Genomic DNA, 26,242 nt, shown 5'->3' on the forward strand with positions numbered 1-26,242 from the left:
TGCTTCTTATTCCCTGTACCTTTCTCCCCATTCACCCCATCCCTGCTGATAACCTTCCATGTGAACTCTATTTCTGTGATTCGTTTTCTAGTGGTTTGCTTAGTTTTTGTTTTTGTATTTTTTAGATATGGTTGTTGATAGTTGGGAGATTGTTGTCATTTTACTGTTTTTTAAAGTATATTTTATTGATTATGCTATTACAGTTGTCCCACCTTATTTCTGCCCTTTATTCCCCTCCACCCAGCAACCCCCTCCCACCACAATTCCCCTTCTGCCCTTAGTTCATGTCTATGTGTCATACATTTAAGTTCTTTGGCTTCTCCATTTCCTATACTATTCTTAACCTCCCCCTGTTTATTTTACCTACCATTTATGCTTCATATTCCCTGTACCTTTTCCCCCATTTTCCCCCTCCCCACTGATAATCCTCCATGTGATCTCCATTTCTGTGATTCTCTTCCTGTTCTGTTGTTTGCTTAGTTTGTTTTTGTTTTTTTAGGTGACATTGTTGATAGTTGTGAGTTTGTTGTCATTTTACTGTTCATAGTTTTGATCTTCTTTTTCTTAGATTAAGTTCCTTTTACATTTCATATAATAAGGGTTTGATGATGATGAACTCCTTGAACTTGACCTTATCTGGGAAGCACTTTATCTGCCCCTCCATCCTAAATGAAAGCTTTGCTTGATAGAGTGACCTTGGATGTAGGTCCTTGCCTTTTATGACTTGGAATACTTCTTTCCAGTCCCTTCTGCCTTTAAGGTTTCTTTTGAGAAATCAGCTGATAGTCTTATGGGAACTCCTTTATAGGTAACTGTCTCCTTTTCTCCTGCTGCTTTTAAGATTCTCTCCTTATCTTTAATCTTGGGTAATTATGATGTGTCTTGGCACGTTCCTCTTCATGTCCAACTTTTTTGGGACTCTCTGAGCTTCCTGGACTACATGGAAGTCTATTTCCTTTGCTAGACTGGGGTATTTTCTTTCATTATTTTTTCAAATAAGTTTTCAATTTTTTGGTCTTCCCCTTCTCCTTCTGGCACCCCTATGGTTAGAATGTTGGAACATTTAAAGCTATCCCAGAGGCTCCTAGGCCTCTCCCATTTTTTTCAACTCTTGTTTCTTCATTCTGTTCTGGTTGAATGTTTATTTCCTCCTTTGTTCCAAATTACTAATTAAATCCCAGCTTCATTCCCTTTACTGATGGTTCCCTGTATATTTTTCTTTACTTCACTTTGTATAGCCTTCACTTCTTCCTTTATTTTATGGCCATATTCAATCACCTGATTACCAGTCTTTTGAACTCTGCAGCTGATTGGTTGGCTCTCTCTTCATTACTTAGTTGTTTTTCTGGAGTTTTGATCTGTTCTTTCATTTGGGCCATATTTCTTTGTCCCACGCACCTGTTACATTGTAAGAGGTGGAGACTTAGGTATTTGCCCAGGTGAAGCAACCCACTTCATTGTGTTGTGGTGCTATATGTGGGGGAGGGGTCAGAGAGGGAACAATGCCACTTACTCAGCTCTTTCCCCTCTTTCAAGAGACTGGCAGTTTCACCACCACACCCCCCAGGTTATTGCAGCCACATGTTCTGAGGTCTTATCTTGCCTGCACTGGGACCTTGGGTTGCATGGTCTGTCTCACTTCCCAGTTGTTCCTCCCGGTTTATACGCACATGAATGTGGGACCATCTAGTCCACCAGCCACCACAGCTGCTTCCTCAGACCACCTCCTTCCCTGTCTGCCAGTCACTACCTTGCCATGCGTCCTCTCTGCCCCTCCTACCAGTCTGGATGAATGTTTCTCCTTTAACAACATACAGTTCAATTTTCCATACATTTCATACTTCCATACAGTTCAATTTTCTGGTAGTTCTGGTTGTTTTTTTTTTTAAATTGGTTGTTTCCTTCTTTTGGTTGTGCTAGGAGGCGAAGCATATCTACGTATGCCTCTGTCTTGGCTGGGACCTATCTAATAGTTTATTTTTTACTGTATTTCTTCTATTACCATTTATCCCCCTTATACCCTCCTTCCACCTTCACCCACCCCCAAACTTGTCTTTTTTTTTACTATAGGTATTTAAAGATATAGGTTTCCCTGTAAGCATTGCTTCATCTATACCCACAAATTTGGTATAGTACAATATTTATTATACAGTTCAAAATCTTTTCTAATTTCCCTCAAGATTTCTTGTTTGATGTATGGGGTTAAAACTTACAAATAAAACAACATAATTAAAACATAGGCTAAAGACCTTAACAGACTCCTCCTCACTAAACATGATATAAAGATGGCAAGTAAGCAAATGAAAAGCTGCCTTATACCATATGTCATCAGGGAAATAAAAATTAAAATGACGGGATACCACTACACACCTATTACAATAGCTAAAATCCAGAACACTGAGAACACCAAAGGCTGGTGAGGATGTGGAGCAGCAGGAATTCTCTTTCATTGCACAGAGAACGCAAAATGATACAGTCACTCTGGAAAACAGCATGGCAGTTTCTTACAAAACTAACATACTCTAGTCATACAATCCAGAAAACACGCCCCTCTGTTTACCCAAAGGAGCTGAAAACTATGTCCACAATCCATACAAAAAAAATCCGCAAAACAGATGTTTATAGCAATTCTTCTGTGCTAAAAAGAAATTATCAAGCTATTGAAATACATGAAGGAAACTTAAATGCATGTTGCTAAGTGAAAGAAGCCAATCTGAGACTGCATACTTTATGATTCCAACAGTATGACATTCTGAAAAAAGCAAATCTGTGGAGATGGTAGAAAAAAATTAGTGGTGGCCTGGGCCTGGGGGGAAGAAGGGATGAAATGGATGAAAGGGTAGAACGTATTTTTAGGGCCACGAAACAACTCTGTATGATGCTGTAATGACGGATTCGTGTCATGATAGCTTTGTCCAAACCATAATTTACACCACCAAGTTGAATGCTAACATGAACTAGAACTTTGGGTGACAATGCTGTGTCAACACAGGCTCATCAGTTGGAACGAATGTACCACCCTGGCGAAAGACGTTGATAATGGGGGAGGCTGCGCATGTGCGGGGGAGTGGGGCACACAGGAAACTTCTCTCCCTTCTCTGCAATTCTGATCATTCTGTAACGATTAATTTGTACTTCTTAACCCCTTCACCTTGTTCGCCCAGGCCCACAACCCCCTCACATAAGTCTGTTTCTGTTCTGCTTGTTCATTTATTTTGGTTTTCTTATTCCACATATAAGTGAAATCATAAGTGAAATCATTTGTTTTTATCTAACTTTTCACTCAGCACAGTACCCTCTAGCTTCATCTATGTTGTTACAGATGGCAAGATTTCATTCTTTTTTATTTTTTAAGACTGAGTCATAAAATTCAATTGTACATATGCAACACTTTTTCTTTATCCGTTCATCTGCTGATGGACCCTTAGGCTGCTTACATATCTTGGCTATTGTAAATAATGCTGCAGTGAACATATGGATGTATATGCCTTTTTTAGCTTTTTCAGTACGCATGTTTATTTTTTTAAATATTATATTCATATTATTTTATGTATTACTTTTATCTTCTTTTTAAATTGTGTCATTGTTTATGCTATTACAGTTGTCCTAATTTTTCCCCCTCTGCCTCATTCCACACAACACCACCCCCCACTCCCTCAGGCATTCCCCACACCATTGTCCATATCCATGGGTCATGCATTCATGTTCTTTGGCTACTCTATTCCCAATGCTGTACTTTACACCCCAATGACTACTCTGTAACTACCTATAGGTACTTCTTAATCCCTTCACCTATTTCACCCAACCCCCAAATCCTCATCCCATCCAGTAACCATCAAAACATTCTCTGTATGATTTTGTTTGTTTTATAGATTCAATTATTGATAGATATGCATTTATTGACATCTTATTGTTCATATTTTTTTCTTCTTAACTAAGACCTTTAATATTTCATCTATTACTGATTTGGTGGTGATGAACTCCTTTAGCTCTTTATCTGCCCTTTGATTCTAAATGATAGCTTTACTGAGTAATCTTGGTGCTTTTCATCATTTTGCATATTTTATGCCAGTCTCTTCTGGCCTGCAAAGTTTCTACTGATACAGCAGCTGACAGTCTTATGGGGCCTCCCTTGTAGGTAGCTAACTGCTTTTCTCTTGCTGATTTTAAGATTCTCTGTCTTTAACCTGTGGCATTTTAATTATGGTGTGTCTTTGTATGACCCTCTTTGGGTTCACTGTTTGGAACACTCAGTGCTTCCTGGACTTCTATGCCTGTTTTCCATTATTTTTTTAATAGGTTTTCAATTATTTGCTCTCTTCTCCTTTTGGCACCCCTATGATGCAATATTCATATGTGTGATGTTGTCCCAGAGGCTCCTTAAACTGTTCTCATTTAAAAAAAATTTTTCCCCACTTCCGGCCAAGATGGAGATGTAGGTAGACACACTGTGCCTCCTCACACAACCAAAACAAGGACGACAAAAATTTAGAAACACAAAAACAACCAGAACAGACAGAAATGAACCAAATGGAAGTCTGACAACCACTCATCCAGACCAGTAAGGAGGAGTGGAGTCAGAGGCCAAGGGAGAGGGGTCGAGGGGTCCCAGCAAGAAAAAGCAGTGGCTGGCAGACGCGGGTGTGCAGGGCTCAGGCGGCAGTTAGTGGACCCCAGATGTGCAGGGGCAGCTGCCAGACCCGGTGGCGGACCCCAGGCACAGGAGGCAACAAGCAGACCCAGTGAGGCGCGCAAGGCAGCTGGCTGTCCACAGTCACACATTCGCATGCAGATAAACCAGGCAAAAATGGGCAGCGACACAGACCTCGCAACCCAGAGACCCATCGCTGGGAAATAAAGCCTAAAGCACCGATTGAAAACACCTGTGGGGGTTGAGGTGCCGGGAGAATCTCCCAGCCTCACAGGAGAGTTCCTTGGGGAGACCCACAGGGTCCTAGAACGTACACAAGCCCACCCGCCCAGGAGCCAGCACTGGAAGGGCCCAATCTGCTTGTGGGAAGCGGCAGAGGGGACTGAAGTCCAACAGAGAGTGGAGAGCACCATTGTTCCCTCTTGGGACCTGCCCCCACATACAACGTCACAACCCAGCTACTGGATTGCCCAGCCCTGGTGAATACCTAAGGCTCAGCCTCTCATACGCAACAGGCACAACCAGACCAAAAAAAAAAAAAAAAAAAGGGCTCAAACAGAACAAATCAAAGCTCCGCAGCCAATACTTTTAAGTGACAGCCAACCTATCAGATGCACAGTTCAAAGCACTGGTGATCAGGATGCTCACAGAACTGGTTGATTTTGGTCGCAAATTAGATGAACAAATGAAGGCTACACTAAGTGAAATGAAGAAAAATGCACAGGGAACCAATAGTGATGGAAAGAAAACTGGGTTTCAAATCAACGGTGTGGACCAGAAGAAAGAAAAAAAACATACAATCAGAAAAGAATGAAGAAATAAGAATTCAAAAAAATGAGGAGAGGCTTAGGAACCTCCAGGACATCTTGAAACATTCCAACATCCAAATTATAGGGGTACCAGAAGGAGAAGAGGAAAAGCAACAAGTGGAAAAGTTATTTGAACAAATAATAAAGGAGAACTTTCCCAATCTGGCAAAGGAAATAGACTTCCAGGAAGTCTAGGAAGCTCAGAGAGTCCCAAAGAAGTTGGACCCCAGGAGGAACACACCAAGGCACATCATAATTACATTACCCAAGCTTAAAATGGAGAGAATTCTAGAAGCAGCAAGAGATAAGGGGACAGTCACCTACAAAGGAGTTCCCATCAGAATGGCAGCTAATTTATCAAAGAGACCTTGCAGGCAAGAAGGGGCTGGAAAGAAGTATTCCAAGTCATGAAAGACAAGGACCTACATCCAAGATTGTTCTATCCAGCTAAGCTTTCATTTAGAATGAAAGGGCAGATAAAGCACTTCTCAGATAAGGCCAAGTTAAAGGAGTTCACCATCACCAAACCCTTATTATATGAAATGTTAAAGGGACTTATCTAAGAAAAAGAAGATAAAAGATATGAACAGTAAAAAGACAGCAAACTCAGTTATTAACAACCACACCTAAAACAAAAGCAAACTAAGCAAACAACTAGAACAGGAACAGAACCACAGAAATGGAGATCACATGGAGGATTAGCAACAGGGGAGTGGGAGGAGGAGAGAAGGGAAAAAGGTACAGAGAATAAGTAGCACAGATGGTAGGTAGAAAATAGACAGGGGGAGGGCAAGAATAGTGTGGGAAATGTACAAGCTAAAGAACTTATGACACATGGACATGAACTAAAGGGGGGGAATGTGGGAGGGGGTGGGCAGCGTGGAGGGGAATGAGGGGGAAATGGGACAACTGTAATAGCATAATCAATGAAATATATTGAAAAAATTTTTCCTGTTATGATTAGGTGTCTTCTGCTTGCTTATTTTCCAAATTCCTGATTTCATCCTCTGGTTCATCTACTCGAATGTTGATTCCCTGTAATGTACTCTTCATTTCTGACTGGTTCTTTTTTATGTTTCCTTTCTCTGTTTTTATGTTTCCTATCTCTTTGTTGAAGTTCTCACTAAGTTCATCCAGTCTTCCCCTAAGTTCGTTGAGCATCCTTATAACTCGTGTTTTGAACTCTCCATCTGGTAGATTGCTTGTCTCCATTTTTAGTTCTTTTTCTGGAATTTTGTTCTTTCATTTTGGACATGTTTCTCTATCTTCTCAATTAGGCTGTATCCATGTGTTTGTTTCTATGCATTCAGTAGAGCTGCTACATCTCCCAGTCTTAGCAGCGTGGCCTTGTCCTGATGTCCTGTAGGGCCCAGTGGCACAGTCTCCCCAGTTAGCCAAGCTGGGTGCTCCAGGTGCACCCCCGCATGTAGGATGTGTGCACCCTCATGCTGTAGTTGAGCCTCGATTGCTGTTGGCATATCAATGGGAGGGATTTACCCCCTAGGTCGATCTGCTGCAAGGACTGGCCATGACCACTATGGAGGATCTGCTGTGCAGTGGCTGATCTCAGATCACTACTCACTTCAACAGGGTTCAGGTGCCTGCTGAGTCTTCCCCTTGAATATGTTGCTCATGGAGGTGGCTGGGTATTTTGGTGTGTTCTGAAGTGGTCCACCAGGAGTGCTAGCTCTGGGACCTCCTGGGAGGTGCAGGCAAAGGTTATTAACCACCTGTGCACTGCCAGGGGCCACCCAGGATGAGTTGCAAAGTGGTTTGCAGATGGCTGCTACTTGTGCTGGGCTCAGAGGTGCCTGGGAGAGGGCAATCTTTGAACCAAGGCTGGCTGCCACTAGTGCCAGGCCTGGGGCCACTTAGCAAGAGGTACAAGGTATGCCAAGACTAGATGCTGCTTGTTTGAGAGGTTGTAGGAAAGTCTGCACCTGAGCCAAGACAGTCTGTTTGTATGGAAAAGCTGGTGGAAACATCTTCAGTGGGCCTGCAAATCAGGTGGGGCAAGGGCTCAGGGAATCATCAGGGCAGGAAGAACTGTATTAGGTTGATGGAGATGCAGATACAGGGCCTACCTGCTGGCTCTGTGGAAGGAGGGTCCAGAAAAGGAACAATGGCCCTTGCCAGCACTTCTCTCTGGGAGACATTGCCCCTTCAACCCTTGCCCTAATGCCAAACAATTCAGTATCTTCCCATCCTCCACATATGCCCCTGGCACCTTTCCAGCTATTGCCCCAGTGCTGGAGATCAGAGCAAGTGAGTCTGCATAAGAGCATAGGGACCTTTAAGAGCAATGTCTGGGACTCCTGGAGCCCTCTGTCTTACTCAGCTGGACTTACAGTCCCGGGTGGTTTCCACCCCCAGAAGTTATGGGGACTTCTCTTCCCAGCACTGGAGCCCTTGGCTGGAGGCTCATGTGGGGTTGGCACTCCTCGCCCTTCAGCAGCCAAGATGTCCCTCCCAATTTTAACTGCCACACGTGCGTGTGGGACCAGTCTATTCCTCATCTCCATCCCTCCTACCAGTCTGGACGTGGTTTCTTCTTTGTACCCTTAGTAACAGGACTCCTGTTCAGCCAGAGTTCAGGGGGTTCTGAATGATGGTTGTCCTGTAGTTTAGCTGGAATTTTGATGTGGCTGTGGGAGGATGTGAGTACTGCATTGACCTACTCTGCCATCTTGGCCACTGTTCTCCCCACTTCCCCACCCCCGCCACATTCTGTGGGGAAACACCATAGAGCCAGGTGTCTTCACCTCAGCACTACCGACATTTTGAGCGAGACAGACCTTTGTTGTGCAGGGGGCTTTCCTGTGCCTTGGAAGATGTTTAGAAACATTCCTCATTTCTTTAGAAAATTGTTGAGTAAATAAACAAAAAAATGAATTTCTAAGTAGTCTCTATTCATTTGATTTCCTTTTTTGCCCAATTCTTAAGAGCATAAAAATGCTTTAAAAAAAAAAAAAATATATATATATATATCTGAGCAGTTGAAGTAGGAAGGTAGCTTATTTTGCTGTTGGTTTAATGTCTTCTTAAAGCAGATAATACACCCTCATGGTTTAAAATTCAAGATACTAAAGGTTATACAATGAAAAGACTACCTTCTCACTTTGTTTCCCGTCATCTAGTTCCTCTCCCCGGAAGCAACCAATTTCTTCTGTTAGAATGGACTTTAAACATACATTTCCATTAAGCATTAGACAAACTTCCTATTTCCCAGTGTCACCAGATAAACACTGCATTCCCACACTCAGTCACTGTGGTAGGCAGACAGGAAACCGGCCACCACTTCTTTGGGGGCCCCTCCCACCAGTCTTCTGTCACACTCTTCTCACAGAAGTAAAACAGCCCACTTAGACTTCCACTTCAGGCTCTAGCTAACATTTCTCTGCTCTTTCATCCTATCTTTGTCCTATGTATGTAAGAAGTGAGTTTTCTTACGCAGAATTCATTTGAAAAGTTACAAAATTTTGAGCTTCCATAAATTTCTTCCCTACTCTAAGTTAGAATCAAATTGCTAAACTGGTTTTTGGAGGCAAGTTTTTCTTTGTTTTTCTTTGCTGTTGTTCTTACCTTGTTTTTAAAGAACAGTCTGAAAAAGACAATTTTCTTTAACACAAGCTTCTTTCACATTTAATATTGTTTTTGACCATCTTGCATTAACATTTCCATGCCACAAGAGTGCGCTAAATGCCACTGTATTACATGCAACAAAAGGAATGTTCATCTTTGGTTTATATATTCTGCTCCCTCAGAGATTCCCCAACTTGTCATTTTTTCTATTTTGACTCTGATCAATCAAAATAAATATAAATGGCAATGGTAACATAACATTCTATGTTACCTTGTAAATCAATTCGATTTTTAAAATCTTGTTTCATATCTACTATTTTATATGCTGTTGAGCTATATACCAGTTTTAATGTAGAATTACCATTAGGACTCACAAAATGGATTACATGGAATCACATTATTATATTACCCACTATATAAGTGCCACTTCTCCTGAATGTAACAACAGCACCAAGCATCTATTAAGCAGCATCACTGCGATGAATCTCTATATTACTATCTCCATTCTTCACGATAACCTACAACATAGGTTTTTACTCTGTTTTACAGTTGAGGAACCTGAGCCTCGGAGATGCTAAGCACCTTCTCCAGAGCCACCTAAAAATTAAGTGGTAGGACTGAGATTTGAAGCTAGGTCCACACAGTTCCTAGATCCAAGCTCTCGCCAGGACACCATGTTGCAATGAGGAGTATCATAAGGAAATGCTTTCATCTTACCCATAGTCGTCTATCAGGTGAGAGCCCAGCACCACCACATCAAGGTCAAAGAACTCTGGTTCCGTCTTAATGCCAAACATGATGGGTGCGAGTTTAGAATAATCGGCACGATTGCAAGTAGCAACACAAACCCGAAGCTTGCGGTTATTCCCATTCTTCTCCATGACTTGTTTTTTCCTTTTGGAAAGGTCCTTAAAATAGAGTTCCTGAAGTTGCAAAAATAAAAATTATTTATGAGCAGGATGACATATCCTAGATATAAACAGAACTTTGAGGTTGTAAGTCCTTATCTACCTTCTTTCCCACCTCATTTGTATGTGACACAGCCGCTGGTATATCCAGAGTTATGAAACTCCAGCTGACTAACTATAACTCCAACCCTTCCCCTCAAACTTAACATACTGTGATGCAATTAAGAAACAGTGACATAAATCAAGTCTCATTTAAAAGGTGAGGAAGCATCAGCTCTTAATTAGTTAAAAATTACTTGCCATGCCTCACAGTTGATACCAACATACCAGACCAAAACTTTGAGAATTACTGACCTGGTTCAACTCCCTCACGAACAAAAAGGGAAACAGGTGTTAAGAGGGGAAATTACTCCCCCCAGATTCAAGATCCATCTCAAGGGATGAGATCTATTCTGCTCACACCACACCCCCTATATACGAAGCACTGTGATTAGTGCTGAGGAGGAGAAAGATGAGTAAGATAAACATTTAAAACAACCACCAAAACACACACAGCTCTGCCTTTAAGGTGTCCTTAGCACTCACTGCCAGTGATTACAAACTGGACAACTCCAAATGCCAACCAGAACTTCCTGTCCCGCAGGCACCCTAAAGTCACTACCCCAAATAGAACCCATTTTTCCTTCCCAAACCTGCTTCTCCTTCCTTCTTCTCTAAGTCACTTGTGAACTTCCACTCATCCAAATGCCTTGATGTCCTTGTCTCCTGTTCCCCACCCTGTACCTCCTCAAGCCCTACCAATTCCGCCTCATGAATATCTTTCAAATCTGTCTCCCCCTCTCCATCCCCACCAGGGCATCCCCTGGCCCAGTCCCTCATCTTAGGTCTGAGCTGTGGTAACAAATGTCAAAGTTAATTTGCCTGTCTCTAGTCTTGACCTGTCTCCCACAAGACCTTCCAGATGATCTTTCCAAAGTTCACAAATCTGATTTTCATGCTAAACAGAACACATGACCTACGGGTGAGGTCCAAGTTGCTGATTGGACATAGCCCCATCTTCCCATCCCTGTGCCCCCGCCCCCGCCCAGGGCAAGTATCCCGACTCGGTGCCAAAGCCATGCCGAAGTCCCCAAAGTCCAACCAGTGGGTCTCCGTATCTGTGCTTTTCTAGATGCCAGTGCCTCTGCCTAACACTTCCTTTCCCTCTGCCCTGGCCTCTTCCTCCTGCCTCAGAACCCAGCCTTAGTTTCACCTCCACTTTCACACAAACCTCATTCCTCCACACCCCACCCCTCTCAGCTGCTGCCTGCCTCGGGCGCACCAGGGCCCTGCCACACAGACACACACTATCAACTCCTCTGCCTTCCCATCCCCCACCGCCCTATACTCTCCACTCGAAAAGTAAAAACAGGGACAAGGGATAAGAGGTATGTTTTATGGAGCATTTTAAACTTCTTTATATCAACGTAAAATTTCACTTCATGGGATGATCTCAAAGTTTATCTTTCAGGAAGTGTATAAATGTTTACAATTTGCACTCAGGAATCCAGAAAAGCTTGAGTAAAGATGCCAATAAAAAGGGACCTGCCAGGCCTGGCCGGGTAGCATAGCTGGTTAAAGTGTCATTCTGACACACCACAGTTGCGGGTTTGATCCTCAGTTAGGGCACATATAAGCATCAACTAATGAATGCCTAACTGAATGAAACAAATCGATATTTCTTACTTTCCCTCTCTCTCTCCCCCCTCCCCTTCTCTCTCTCTCAAAAAATCATTAAATTAAAAAAATTTTTTAAATGGTTGTTTTAAGTTTTCTTGTACATAATCCTTTTTTCCACTCATAATTCAGTTTAACCTGAATAAATTGTTGGTGATATTTAATTTGTTGGGTGAGACAAAAATTCATGGTTGGTCAATTTGTATTTATTTTAAAAGAGCAGTAAACTTTCCATCTGGCAATACTAAAATGCTTAGCATTTACCAAGTAATTCAAAGGTTATTCTGCCAAAACTGAGAGTAAGCTAGCTATACAAACTTTAAAATATATAAACTATATATAAACTATAAAAAATATAGTTAGTTAGGCCGAAACTTTGTTAAGAAGTTAAATCTTAAAAAGAAAATAATAGTAAAATGCCTTTCTAAGGGGTAAATTCTTTTTTAAAAATAACAATTTAATATATTTTTTGATAGGTAGTACATTCACATGGTTTAAAACTGAAGTCACCCCTTGGCTGGTGTGGCTCAGTGGACTGAGTGCCAGCATGCAAACCAAAGGGTCACAGGTTCAATTCCTAGTCAGGGCACATGCCTGGGTTGCGGGCCAGGTTCCCAGTAGGGTATGCATGAGAGGCAACCACACTGATGTTTCTCTTCCTCTCTTTCTCCCTCCCTTCCTCTCTCTCACAAAATAAATAAATAAAATCTTTTTAAAATAAATAAATAAATAAAACTGAAGTCACAAAAGGCTATTAGCAAAAGTCTTTTCTGTGTTCCCAGCCATGTAGTTCTTCTCCCTGGAAGCTAAGAGTTACTAGTTTCTTATCTATCCTTCTACAGATTAACTATGTACATACAAATAGATACCCCTATATTTCTTTAACAGTAAACATTTGCTAAGCACTTCTGAGGTGCCAAGCACTGTGTTGAGGAGTTTTCCAATTACTAACTCATTTCATCCTCACAGCCCTGTCTTAAAGTGTACCCACTTTACAAATGGGTACATTGAGGTACAGTGGAAAATTATTTACTTGCCCCAAATCACAGTTAACAACTGCCAGAACCAAAGTCAAACCCAGCACCCTGGCCGGGTAGCTCAGTTGGTTGGAGCATCATCCCAATAGGCCAAGGCTGCCGGTTCTGTCTGGCCAGGGCACATGCAGGATGCACAGGTGAGTGGAACAGCATCGTCGATGTTTCTCTCGATCTCTCCCTTCCTCTCTCTAAAATCAATCAATAAAAATTTAAAAATAAATAAAAATGAATAAAAGGAAATTTTTTTAAAAAGAACCCAACCCAGCACTCAGAACCCTGCCCACATCCAGCGTTTGCCTCGTGTCCGTCGATCTCATAAATACCTGAGAGTGAGAACTTTTTGTGCCTGGTCCTCCCAAGAGAACATGATATCCACCCCCAATCTGACGTTTCCCTTTTTGCTGTTTCAGTTACCCATGATCTGAAGCTATTAAATGGAAAATTCCAGAAATAAACAACTGTTAAGTTTGAAACTTCACGCTGTTTTCAGTAGGGTGATAAAAATCCCATGACATCCCCCTCTGTCCTGCCTGGGATGTGACTCATCCCTTTGTTCAGTGTTGTATGATACATATGCATGATACATATGCGTCCAGCCGTTAAGTCTCTTAACAGTAGTCTCTTATCGAAATGTCTGTCACAGTGTCACCCTGCTTGTGTTCAAGTAACCCTTGTTTTATTTAATAATGGTCACAAAGGGTAAGAGTAGTGACGCTAGCAGTTCAAATATGCTGAAGAGAAGCCGTAAAGTGCTTTCTTTAACTGAAAACTCGAAAGTTCTAAACAAGGAAAGGAAAAAATCATATGCTGGGGTTGCTAAGATCTACAGTAAGAACGAATCTTCTGTGTGTGAAATTGTGACGAAGGGAAAAAATGGTGCTGGTTTTGCTGTCACGCCTCAAACTGCACAAGTTAAAGCGACAGTGCATAAGTGTTTTGGAAAAGGCATTAAACTTCATTACAGGTATGTATGTATACATAGGAAAATAAACAGTATACATAGGGTCTGGTACTATCTGCTGGTCTCAGGCACCCACTGAGGGTCTGGAAACAGGTCCCCCATGGATAAAAGGGGACTGCTGTGCAGCACTTTTCCCTGGGTTCAGGGGCGATGAGACTCAGAGGAATAAAAGAAGGAAGGGACTATAGAAAAAGTGGTCTGAAATGCAAAGCCCTGTTCCCGAGCTATCATTGGGATAGATATCATTGGGAAGATTTGGCTTCTTCCAGGCCTTCTACAGTTGGGTTAACCAGTTATCTATACTGCTAGGCTGTGCCCCAGCCATCCTCTCAGGAGCAAAGAATACTTTTTCGTGCTGTAACAGTTTTACAAGTGTGCTCAGGATGGAGGGGTGGGGTGTGAAATAAACGCATATTAAACTTCCAAGGAAGCCCAGACTAACAATATAGTCAGGGTTGGGCGCAGACCTTCAAAATCATCTTTTAGTTCAACCTTTATACCCAGAGCAACTTGCCTGCCAAGTAGCTGTCTATCCTCTCTTGCACAACTCTTTTAACGGACATTATCTTTCAGGACAGCCTGTATTTTCACTAGACAGCACTGCCCTGGGATAAAGTCACGCCAGGCCTCCCTCTAACACCGCCCCCCCGCCCCCCGCCACACACACACACACACACAACTTCCCGGTTACTCTCCCAGGGCCGCATTGAACTTGTCTGCTCCACCCGCCACAAGGTAGGGCCTATAACGGGACTAAAGAGGGGCCATGGCGTGTAGGCCCGCCGGAGACAAGGCGCGGCCCGGGTCGGGTATGGGCCAGGGGGAGGCACAGCGCGGCACGAAGCCGCGGACTGGGGCGGGGAAAGAGGTCGTAGAGGCCGGGAGGATGCTCTCCCGGAGCCCGCCCCCGTGTCCCCGACGGACGCGTGGCACTCACTCGTCGGTAGTCCCGCTCCCTCCGGCGCCACCGCAGTTGCTGCTGCCACGCCTCGACGGAGAGAGCCGGAGGCCACGCCAGCAGGCAGGCCGTGCGCAAGCCCGCCCCTCCGGCTTCCGCAACTCCCAGGGGTCGATGACTGGTCGCTCACACCCGGCTTCCCACCCCACTAGCACACCCACCCCAAACACCGAATCGGCGAACGCGTCTTTACGTCACCTGAGAGCAATCCTGTGATTGGCTGTACCCTTCTACGCACCCCCTTTTCCCAAAAGGTTTCTGGAGGAGGCGGGGACGGGGGCGGGGCGGGCAGAGAGCCTTCTGTGGTGGTGCCGTCCTAGTTACCGCCGCCTTAGTTCTCGCTCGCCCGCCACACGAACGGTCGGAAATCTGAGTCCTCCCAGAGGGTATTTGTTTTGGCTTTCCGTTCCCTCAGTCCTTTCGCGGGCCGCGGCCGGAACGATGCTGTCGTATAGCCGGTCCACCCAGATCTGTCTCCGGAGTTAAGGCTTGCCACTTCAGAACCCCGACTGCCAGAAGGATCTGTTGGCAAATACTAGCTGATCATTGTAAGGGACTCGCCCGGGCCTCCCCCTGCAGAGAAACCCCAGGCAGTCCGGGCCCAGGGGCGGCAGAGAGCAAAGCTGTGACACGAAAAGTGGTGGGAAAACGCTCGCACAGGTCCCGATGGAGACTCTTAAATAATTGTTTCAAATTCCTGAGTCATCGCGGAGAAACTTTTGAGTTGGTGATAACAAAACATTAAAAACTTTTTTTTTTTACAACCATTAGATAATTTACTACGGGTGAAACTGAAGAGTCTAACAACTCATTGAAAGTTCTTATATAAGGTGAATGTCCTAATCAATAAAACTTTTGCACTTGATTTTTCAATCAATGACGACGCTCTAATTTGCGGAGGACATTAACCTTAGGTTCCCTGCAGCTAGATTGGGGCCACTAAAAGGCCACATCTGGCACAAAAGGACAAACATTAAGGGGTTTTGTCCCCCCCAAAATGCCATTGGATTTCTTTTTCAAATATCACTTTGGTTGCTGTGTGGACCGTGGGTGGGATCAAGAATGACGGCAGTCTGCGTAACCAACGTGGTACCACGCTGACTGCATCTGATGGGGCCCAGGAGAGTCGGATTTTTCACTAAATTCCCATCTGAACTATCTCTGTGTATTTTGTAGTATGCACACATTTTATGTTAAAAAGAATAAAATAAAATTGATTGAAAAATGGTGTCAGTGAAACAAAGTTGAAGTGGATGGATATGAGATTTAGATTTAGTTTGGAAATGGAATTGATGAAAATTATTTATGGATTAGGTATGAAGGGATGGCAAAAAGGAAACAAGGGTGACTTCCGGGTGCCTGGCATTAGTAATTGGGTGATTGGTGCCATTTACCGATGAGAAATGCCAGGGGGTGGAGGAGATGTTGGTGACCAGGTTTGGGGAGTTAAAAGTAGTTTTAATTGGGATATATTGTTTGGGATACCTATCAGATAGCTACTAAACAGGCAATAATATATATGAATCTGAACACAGATTCACCACACCATAGGTAAGTTTCATATTGTTGCTATAACAAATTACCTCAAACTTAATGGTTTGAAACAACACAATTGTGTCTGAAATGGGTGTCACGGGCTAAAATCAAGGTAGCAGTGTAGGCATCACACACACAAAAATTTGTAACTATGTGTGGTGATGGGGGTTAACTAGACTTACTGTGTTGATCATTGGGGTAAAAGGAGGTTTATAGTTGTGAGTATGTGAAATGGGGTTTATTCTTGTATTATTATTTATTAATTATTGTATTACTTTCCATACAAATAACTGTAAGTGTACTTTTTCCCAAACCTGTATACATATATTGAATTATTGTTGTACATCTGAACAAGTATAATGTTATGTGTCAAATCTCTCTCTGTCTCTTTCTCTCTCTCTCTCTCTCTCTCTCTCTCTCTCTCTCTCTCTCTGAAAAAGGTATCAGTGGGTCTGCCTTTGTCAGGCTGCAGGGGAGAATCTGCTTCTTTGTCTTTTCCAGTTTTTAGCAGTGCCTTGGCTTGTGGCCTCTCTGATCTGCTTTCCTTGCCACATCTCCTCCTCTGACTCTCCTGCCTTCTTTGTTCACTTAAAAGGACCCTTGTGATTACATTGGGTCCAATCAGCTGGTTCAGGATAATCTTCCCACCTCAAAACCCTAATTTAATCACATCTGGAAAGTCTCTGCTGCTATGTAAGGAAACATATTCACAGGTTCCAAGGATTGAAGTGTGGACATCTTCGGGGACTTATTCTCTTGCCTACCACAGGTGGTATTACAAGTCCCAGGAGACGTTCAAGGTGGGTATGTCACTTTTAAAGTTACGTGCCATACCCCCAAATACCCAGAACAGAACATTAATTTTTGTCTCTTGAAGTTAAGAAGAAAGTTAATTTCACATACAATGTTAATGTTCCATTTTTTTAACCTTGGTGTTTATTAAATGGATGTGTTTAGTTTGTAAAAATTTAAATTGTTAATCAATAAAACATAGTTAAAAATAAAAAAGAAAGAAAGAAAAATTTAAACTGTATGCCTAAGATATGTGTACTTTTATTTTTATGCTCACCCGAGGACATCTTCATTTGCTGCTTTAGAGAGAGAGAGGAAGAGAGAGAGAAGCATCAATAGGTTGCCTCCTATCACACCCAGACTGGGATTTCCCACCGGGACCGGGTATCACACTCACCCATGCCCAGACCAGGGATGAACCCGCAACCTAGGTATGTGCCCTGACTGGGGATCAAACCCACAACCTTTTGGTTATGGGATGATGCTCCAACCACTGAGCCACACCAGCCAGGGCTCCTGTACATGTTTTTGTATGCATATTATAAGTACACTATGTTTTTTTAACATATCATTTAAGATTATAGCTAGGAAAAATGTAACTAGAAAGATAAGCATTTTTAATAATAGGTAATACAATTTTAAGAATTTGTGCACTTGTAGATTATGTTTGATGAATCTTGAGAATTCTATATTTCCATATATAGTCAAGTAGTTCTGAATTCATGGACTCATTTAACCTTAAAGAAAATTGCACTCTTTAAAGAATTTTATCTCTTGAGATAACATTGTAGCAAGGAGCTACAGGGGGTATTTTCTCTGAGCTTTTTGGAATCACTTTTCTATGGGTAAATATTGTTACATCTCTGTTACTTGCTCTTTAAAAGAATGAATTAACATACCAAAAATCGCCCTAAGTCAATACATTTGCTGTTTTGGTTGGTTTCTTTTGGCTTTAATCTGAGGGCTCTACAAGCTTCAAAGAAGCACATAAGTACTTCTTATGTATAATGTAGCTTTGTAGTATAATAGAATTAGATTTTTCTACAGATTACTCCATAAGCAAAATTATAAATTCAGATATTCAAGGCGTAATTAGACTGTCAGAGAATCCTAGACCTTAAGACATCATCTAATCCAACCTTCTCATCAATGGAGGAGACCTCTCTACAGTGTCCTTGACAGAAGTTTGTGTGGCCACTTAGGGATCATTTCTTCTAACAGGGATTAGTCTTGCTCTTTTATTTGGTGATTTAATTATAAAGTACACTGCCTTCCTATAAATACTAGTATTAGTAGCCTACTATTCTAATAAACACTCTATTTATATTCACTCAGTACTCCTAACAACCTTAAGATATAGCTTCCATCACACCCATTTTACAGATAGGGAGACAAGCACAGAGGGAAAGTTTCATGAGATCCCACAGCTGATGCAAATGAGCCCAGCCCTTGACCCCACGTGTTTAGCCACCTCCCTGCCATAAGCAGAGCCCTTACACATTATGATATAAATCTATCTTCAGGTTGATCTTGATCATCGATTTTGGGGTACATCGTGCCACTAGTTAGGATTTCCCATAATTCTTCTCTTCCCCAGCCCACATCTGTGTGTTGCTCACATAAATATCTTAAGAGATTTTTAAAGATATATTCTTTAAAATCAAGATATAGAATGTCTATGACATTCTTCAATTGTACGAGTTTGATAAAGGTTTCAAGAAAGAAAAGATCAGTTTGGCACAACTTTTTTAAAATAAACTTTTAGTCGAAGTATAATGAAGAAACCTCACACATAGTAAGCACGTGTTGAATTCTGAATTTTCATGAAGTGAACGCTCCTAAGATAAAGAAAATATTACCAGTGTACGTGGGTAACCTAGCCAATAGCTGCCTATCCCTGACCCATGAAAAGACCCAGCACCGTGCCATGCATATTAATAGACACAGTGGTGTGAACCAAGCATGTGAACCTACCCCACTGAAGCAATTAGACTGTGGGAAACAGAGGGGATCAGTCAGTTGTAAGTGAACTGGAAAATGGGACACATTAAAAACATAGACACAGATACGCTGCGAGAGGTAGCGCAATGGACCACACAGAGAGAATCCAGTCCCTGACTTGCCTCTCTAACTTCAATCCATGCATATCCTTAAAATAAATAATCTTTTTCTTAAGGTGCCCACTTCCTTGCCATCAGAAGACATTAACAATGAAACTGCAAGCCAGGAAGGCTCCCCGACCCCATCATTTCAATTCCCAACTCCAACCCATTGGCAGTGCCTGCTTAGAGAACTATGTGGAAAATGGCCCTGAGGCCGAGTTCAGTGGAAAAGAGTATTGTACCTGCCATGTTGCCTTTTAGGGGAGGTTGGATGGGAGGCAGGGATCGTGCCATGTACTTGCCATTTCTGCCTTTAGCCAGTGTGTCGCCACCCTTCAAGGCCAGGCAGGTTCATGGTATTCATGCAGACAGAAAAAATATTCACAGAGCCGTGGGGATGTCTGGCATGCCTTTATTCATGGGTGGGTGAGTCACGCATGCTGCAAGCTGCCTGTCTGTCTGCATGCCTCATGTCGTGGCCCTTGCTCCTCCCCAGAGTGGCACCCAGCGTGGCACCTGTCCCCTTGTGTGTCTCCCATCATCATCGCCCCCCAGCAGGGAGTCCCTACCTGTTTAAGTACTAGAGGGGAACACAGCTGGCAAGATGCCAGAAATTATATAATGTAACATAATTCTGCCCATGCGAGCCCACTTCATGTTATGGGAACAGTTTATCAGGCCCAGTCTCAAGGCTATGAGAACACTGGTTACCAGGCGCCTCCAAGGCTATGGGAACACTGCTTCCCTTAGCTGCCCAGACCCCTGGGTGAGGAAGCCAGCCTGCCTCCACTCACCCTACAGCCGATATCAGAAAGAAATCAAGAGATGGGAAAAAACCAAGCAATTAATCACCACATTAAACTAGATCTTTCTGCTTAATAAACATCCTTCTCTTAGCTATTTCCCTCACTTTATAGCTCAGACACAACACTTTTAATTGCCGGAATCTCTGGAGTATGTAAAGAGGCAAAACACATCTTATGAGCTAGACATCACTGCATAAGCCAGATCACTTACAGCCCAATCCAGTCGCATAGGCCCCTCCCCGGAAGAGAGAGAAGTGACTTGTACTGATGAGGCTACAATATATAGATGGGAAAGCAATTCTTTTTTCCTTAGGAAAAGCATTAAATTGAAGTTTTAAGGATTAAGTTTACATTAGCTGAAAATAATCCTATGACATCCTAATCTGTATGGATCAACTTCAGGTTTGCAAGAGCATGTGACTAAAACATACGCTTGCGAATGTACTGATTAAGACGCTCATCACAAGAAGAGAAGCCTTTTTGAAATTTGTATTTCAGGACTATTAATCACTGTTCATATCCCCAATTACTAATCAGTTTATCATGTCAGCCAATCAGCTTTTCGGAGCCCTTGTGGCACTGAGCCAGCCCTGTGCTAGCTTGCCCAATTATACAACAAAAGTGCAAATAAATATGTTGACTGTGTGTTTGTTTTTGTGAAATATGGTACTTTATCGGGATTTTAAATGTATTTTTATGGACTATGCGAGTATTATATTTTAAACCAATAAGTAATTTTATGACTTCCCTGTTTGCTCAGGAAATAAGGTAAGCCAGAAAGTGCTCAGTCACCCCTGACTAATAGGAGGGCAGAAAGTTTAACTGGCACAGCTATTCTAGAAGAACTGGAAATGTGTTAAAACCTAGTTTGCCTTTAACTTTGACTCTGTTATAAATAGGTGGATCAACAAAATTATGCTCTAAAATAACTTGCTTGCTAAAGAGTTATGTGGGGAAAAAAAACAAAGGGGAAAAAAGCTACATAAGAAGTACATTCTTCTGGATATCAAAGGATCAGGCTAAAATCAACAGCATTTAGTACCAGCAATAAACCTTTGGGAAATGTTCATGATTTCTCATGTAGGCTGAGGAACCAGCCCAGGTGCTGGTCCGAACTCCCGGGGCTGAGAAATAGTAGACATTTAGTAGTCGGCATGTAGCTAAAAAGGAAGGTGGGGTCCCACATGGCATTCCTGTGGAACGCTGAGGTGGACTCCTCAACACCCATGTGAGTGCTTTGGTTACATGCAGATATACGTAATTAATGTCCGTAAGTCCAAAGCATGAACAAAAGGTCTGAACATTTCTCTTCTCGTGTCCTTCATTCCCCTCTTCTGGAATGAATCCAATTCAACCTTTCAAATCATTTGTTCTTCTTCCCTACCCTGCTTCGGGTCCTTGAATGTGCCCACCCCCTTGTGATTACACCCTGCCCTGGGTCTTCTACAAATGCCATCTTTCGGAATTTCTTTCACTCTCAAATGGTCCGTTTTGACTTTTGTGTACGTGATTCCTTGGGTGTATACTCTGGCCTCGTCCCTCTGGTTCTAGGCCTGTCACCTCGAGTGCCTGCCAGGTTAGCTCCTCACCTCCCACTCAGTATCTAAAATTCAGTTTGGTTTTTCTCTTCTTGACTTCCCCGATTCTCTTCATGGTATCAACTTGCCACTTGCATTCAGACTCAAAATCATGGCGTCATATTTTCATACTCTCTCTCTGTCTAACATTCAATCTTCCAAATTCTTTAAAATATGTTTTGTGGGGTTTTTTTTTGGGGGGGATCTACTCTTCCCATTTCTACTATCACCATCTTAATTCATTCAAATCTTCATCCTCTTATTTCCTTAATTCAGAGGTGCTTCTATTTTAAAAGGTCTTTACAATCCTGACTTTTTAAAAAATATATATTTATTTATTTTTAGAGAGAGGGAAAGGGAAGGAGAAAGAGAGGAATAGAAACATCATGTGTGGTTGCCTCTTACGTGGCCATCACTAGGGACCTGGCCTGCACCACAGGCATGTGCCCTGACTGGGGATCAAACCAGCAACCCTTTGGTTTGCAGCCTGCACTCAACCCACTGAACTACACCAGCCAGGGCTTAAGAGTTATTTTTAATTAACGTATACATTTAACGTAGTTTTTATTACAAAGTCTGTTATGTCAGTAGTGTCTTAGACATAATCAAGCACGGCGCCCCAGCCCTGCGCTTCCCCTTGCTCTTCAGCCTGCATTCCCTCGCTTCTCTGGCCTGTCCTGCGCACTGCAGCCTGATTAATCTACTTAAAAGGCTGCTTTCATTAAGCCATTTCTTTGATTAAGAAACACTTCCTTGTCTCCCCATCCCTCACCAGGTAAAATATACCTAGGCGATCAACTTCGGCGCTAAACGTCCCCCCCCACCCTGCAATCAGGCCCCGACTCCCTCCCGGCCCTGCCGCCAGTACTCCCCTGTCCAGGCCCTTCCGCGCTGAACAGACCACTGCGTCCGCCTCCGCTGGTGTCCTTCCCCACTCAGGCTTCAAGTCCTGTCTCTGTTTTGAAAGTGGATCTGAACCAACACCTTACCCCCAAATAATCTCTTCCTCCTCCAAATTCCTGTAGCCCTCGTCTTGACTGTTCATTTTACACTAATTATCTCTCCGGTGTTCTGTAAGGACGCTGAGAAACCAGCCGCACTGGTCACCTCACTCCACATGTCCTCTCTCTCCCATCAGGTCGCGCGTTCCTCGAAGCGAGGCCTGTCGGGCGTGCCCGTCTCCCTGGTGCACGCTTGGATCCTGACCTGTAATCAGTACAGGCTCCTAAGCCTCCAGGCGAACAGGGAGATCACACCTCTTATCAGGACGTCCTCGCCATCCCAGTTCTTTTCCCTCTGGCTAGTGCTAGGCGCTTACTCTACTCTCCGCCAGCACCCAAGCTTACGGCCCTGGGAGGAGAACACTCTTCCTCAGGCATCGCAGTGAGTCCGGTGTGAGAGAGCGTGGCGAGGTGAAGAGCGAGGAGAAACGCAGCCGTGTTGTGAGACAGACGGGTGGGGGCAGAAAGCTGCTGGAGATGCAGCGAGGACGGGGGCGAGGCCAGGTCCGCGAGGGCCCTGGGTGCGTCATGCTAAGAAGGTCAGGCTCTCTCTGCACTAGAACTGGGAGGTTTTTTTAATCTGGGGAGATGATCAGATGCACTTGATTAGAACTGTGGAAGGTGAGTTGGGAAGAGGAGGAAGGACTAGAAGGAGGGAGGCCCACTAGGAGTAGTATTTTAGGACCTTGAATTAAGGTGATGGAAGTGGGAAGAGCGAGAAGATGGAATTAAAGGAGTACAGAGAAAGACTGGACAGAACTAGGCGGCAGAAGGGATGGTGGTGGGAGGAGATGACTGGTGTTTCTACTCCAAAAAGCTGGGCGGACTGGCAGTGCTCTTATCTGAAGCAGAGGAGAGGCGGCGCGAGGCTGGCGGGGGAGGCGAGAACCCGCAGCTCTGGTGGGGATGCGCTGAAATCGCAGCACCGAGGGGGCGTTCTCATGAGACTGCCGACCTGGAGAAAGGCATGGCCTGGAGATACGGATCTGCGATACGGCATAATTCACCCCCCAACTCTGTGTTATTTGAAACACACTGCTACTTCTCGCCCTAGCAACCCAGCAGCATTTCTTGTCCCACTTCTTTCGCCAGGTTTTTCTAAGGCCCCTGACTATACTGGGTTGTTATACTTTTACTCCTGGCCAGTTCAGAGCTCGTTTTATAATATTTTACAGATAGCAGTTATTTAAATCTCAGGCAATTAGACTCTTAGCCATTATCAAATTTAACTTTGTAGAATGTAAACTTCTGCGGAAACCCAGGGACTTGCGTTTATTGTGTTTTGCGTTTAACATTCAGGGGTGCTTTCTGGCCATGTTACCCCTTTTCTGGCTCCCTTATCCCCGCTGTCCAGCCTTTCCCACCCTCCGGCTTCTCTTCTTGGAACCCCTTCTTTACACTTTAGGTCACCGCCACATTCTGGAAACTTTCTTCTTCCTGGGTTTCCATGACACCCCTGATTTCCCACTTACCTCCAATCCCTCTGGCTGCTATACTTCCTCAACCCTCTACTTAAAAATTAATTTTTCCTAAGATTCCCTGTTTAGCCTTCCTTTCAACTCATTTTACTATATACCTGGTGAGAGCTCATCCACTTGCATGGCCTAACACAACCATTGACATTTATTTCTAAATCTGAATCTCTTCTCAGTGTTCTCCGTCCAAACCCAAACACCCAGCTCTTTTGGGAGGACCTTTATCAGAAAGTGTCCCACAGGCACTTCACATCAACCCACCAAAATGAGATTTTCTTCCTCTCCATAAACTCGGGCTCTCTCCATTCTAAGTCTCAGTGAAGGATACTGTCGTCCCTCAGGAACCTGGGAGGAATCCTTGACTTCTCCACCTGTACCTCCCAAATCCAGTCTGTCATGAAATCCTATCAACTTTACGTGTGAAATGAACATTTCCCTAGAAGAGCACGTGGTGTGATGGAAGATGACAAGAAGGGAGTGAGAATAGCATGTTAAAAGAGAGGACTGGCCCGGCGGGAGAAAACTTTGGCTGGAGAATACTGAAAACGATCAAGCGGATGTGACTCGAAGACAGTGCGCTGTAAATGAGCTGACGTGGTCACAGCACCACCGAATGTAGGCAGATGGATGAAGTGGGCATTGCAAGGTGCATTTTTTAAAAATCAGTCACATGAAAAATGAGAGTCAGAGCAACTTTAGCTTTGTAACTAGAAACGACCGTTTCTTAGATTTTATTGAAGACGTGAGGGAAAAACGACAACTAAGAAGTTCCAACTAGAAGCTCAGAAAAGCTGACCTTGAATTTGAATGTCAGTGAAAGTATACCAAAAAATCAAACAAATTCTCACTGAAGGAGGCAGATTGAGATTAGGCAGCAGTGGTATAGCTAGAAGTAGACTGTTGGAAATAATTGCAAGAATGACATCATTTGATTGAAAAGTGCCTATGAGCCATTCCTCAACTATAGATAATCTTTACATTGAATATATATATTTATATATAATATATATATTTTATCCTCACCTGAGGGGTTTTTTTTAATTAATTTCAGAGAGGAAAGGAGAGAGAAACATCGACGTGAGAGAGAAGCGTCGATCAGTTGCCTCACACACATACGCATCCTGACCAGGGGTCGAACCTGCAACATTTTGGTGTATAGGATGACACTCTAACCAACGGAGTGACCTGGCCAGGGTGAATATATATATTTTTTAAATAACCAAATTGAAATGTGATCACTTCCTAAAACATCTGAATTTCCAATTTCAATAAAAATGTAGGTTAAAGTGATAATAGCATGATAATATAGCACACTATATGACATATTGATACATTGATAAACATGGTAATTTCCATTTTATTGGGCTTAGATACTGTATAACTCAGAGTAAGTGCACTTTCCTCCCTGATGTGGTTAGTCAGTAGTTAAATAACTGGGAGAAAACGAAGTACATCCCAGGCAGCTCTAAAAATCATGTTGCAAAAACAAAGTAATAAATACAAATAGTTGTAGCAAACTTTTACTTCTATAAATAAACTGCATTTCTGAAGCAGAAGATTCAAAAAGTAAGAATAAATCTACTTTCTTGGATGAAAGTCAGGGCTCTAAAGGGGAGTTCATTTTGAGCTTTCAGTTTAGAAATGCGAAGAGACCATGAGTTTCTGCAGTTTTGAGAAACAAATAGGAACCGTAAAACGACTAACATGCGTTAGCAGTTACAATGTGACATTAGAAAGGAATGATGGATGCATTTAAAACCAAAGCTCTCCTCTTCTTCCTTGCAATTTCCCCCTTTCTTTCTGATTGCAATTTCAATGATAAAAGTCTCCCAAACTGCTAAGTTACTTACATGAGGTCCTTCAGAGCATAGCCCCCGGTAAAAAGACATGTTGATTTCCATCTCCACCGGAGCTCTGTACCCAGAGTTGTTTGAATCAAGGAGCAGGGCAGCTGTTTGTTCTTCTGGTTTGGCTGCAACTGAGCAGTCATTAACAGGCACATGAATTCTGGACGGGATATCCAGCCGCACCTCTAGGAGGAAGTTAGTGTCTGAGGGTTACTTCCCTGTTTTTGGAATACCATACTACCTGATGAGTTTATCCATTCTGATGAGTTTATTTTCTACTCAAAAAATTATTTTCTTCTGAGTTTCCTGAAGGTAGAAAAGAATCTACAATCAAAATCTCAATAATCTTTTCACATTGCTTTCACACATGGTACATTCAAAACATTTATTGATATACTGCTTTGAGCCAAAAAAGTAAAAAATAAGAAATTTAAATAGAGGATTCAAGTTTCCTTCATAGCCATAGACCTCAACATATTGAAAA

General features: G+C 43.0%; 1 protein-coding gene across 2 annotated transcripts in view; it reads right to left on the reverse strand.

The window, feature by feature from the left end:
* The window catches only part of GNE (glucosamine (UDP-N-acetyl)-2-epimerase/N-acetylmannosamine kinase), a 50,303-nt gene extending 24,425 nt beyond the window's left edge, over nucleotides 1–25,878 (reverse strand). The window contains exons 1-2 of one of the 2 annotated variants that reach the window (XM_045840591.1): nucleotides 25,762–25,878; nucleotides 9,760–9,965 (exon numbers count right to left, since the gene is read on the reverse strand). In XM_045840591.1, coding sequence (XP_045696547.1) covers nucleotides 9,760–9,965; nucleotides 25,762–25,812 — 257 coding nt within the window. In that variant the 5' untranslated portion in view covers nucleotides 25,813–25,878. Of the gene's footprint in view, nucleotides 1–9,759; nucleotides 9,966–14,601; nucleotides 14,756–25,761 lie in introns of those variants that run through there. The other variant, XM_045840592.1, reaches the window with a different exon arrangement.
* Between the last annotated feature and the right edge of the window lie 364 nt (nucleotides 25,879–26,242).

The sequence above is a fragment of the Phyllostomus hastatus genome, unplaced genomic scaffold, assembly GCF_019186645.2.
Source record: "Phyllostomus hastatus isolate PE091 unplaced genomic scaffold, TTU_PhHast_1.1 phas_contig_34, whole genome shotgun sequence".
Classification (NCBI taxonomy): Eukaryota; Metazoa; Chordata; class Mammalia; order Chiroptera; family Phyllostomidae; genus Phyllostomus; species Phyllostomus hastatus.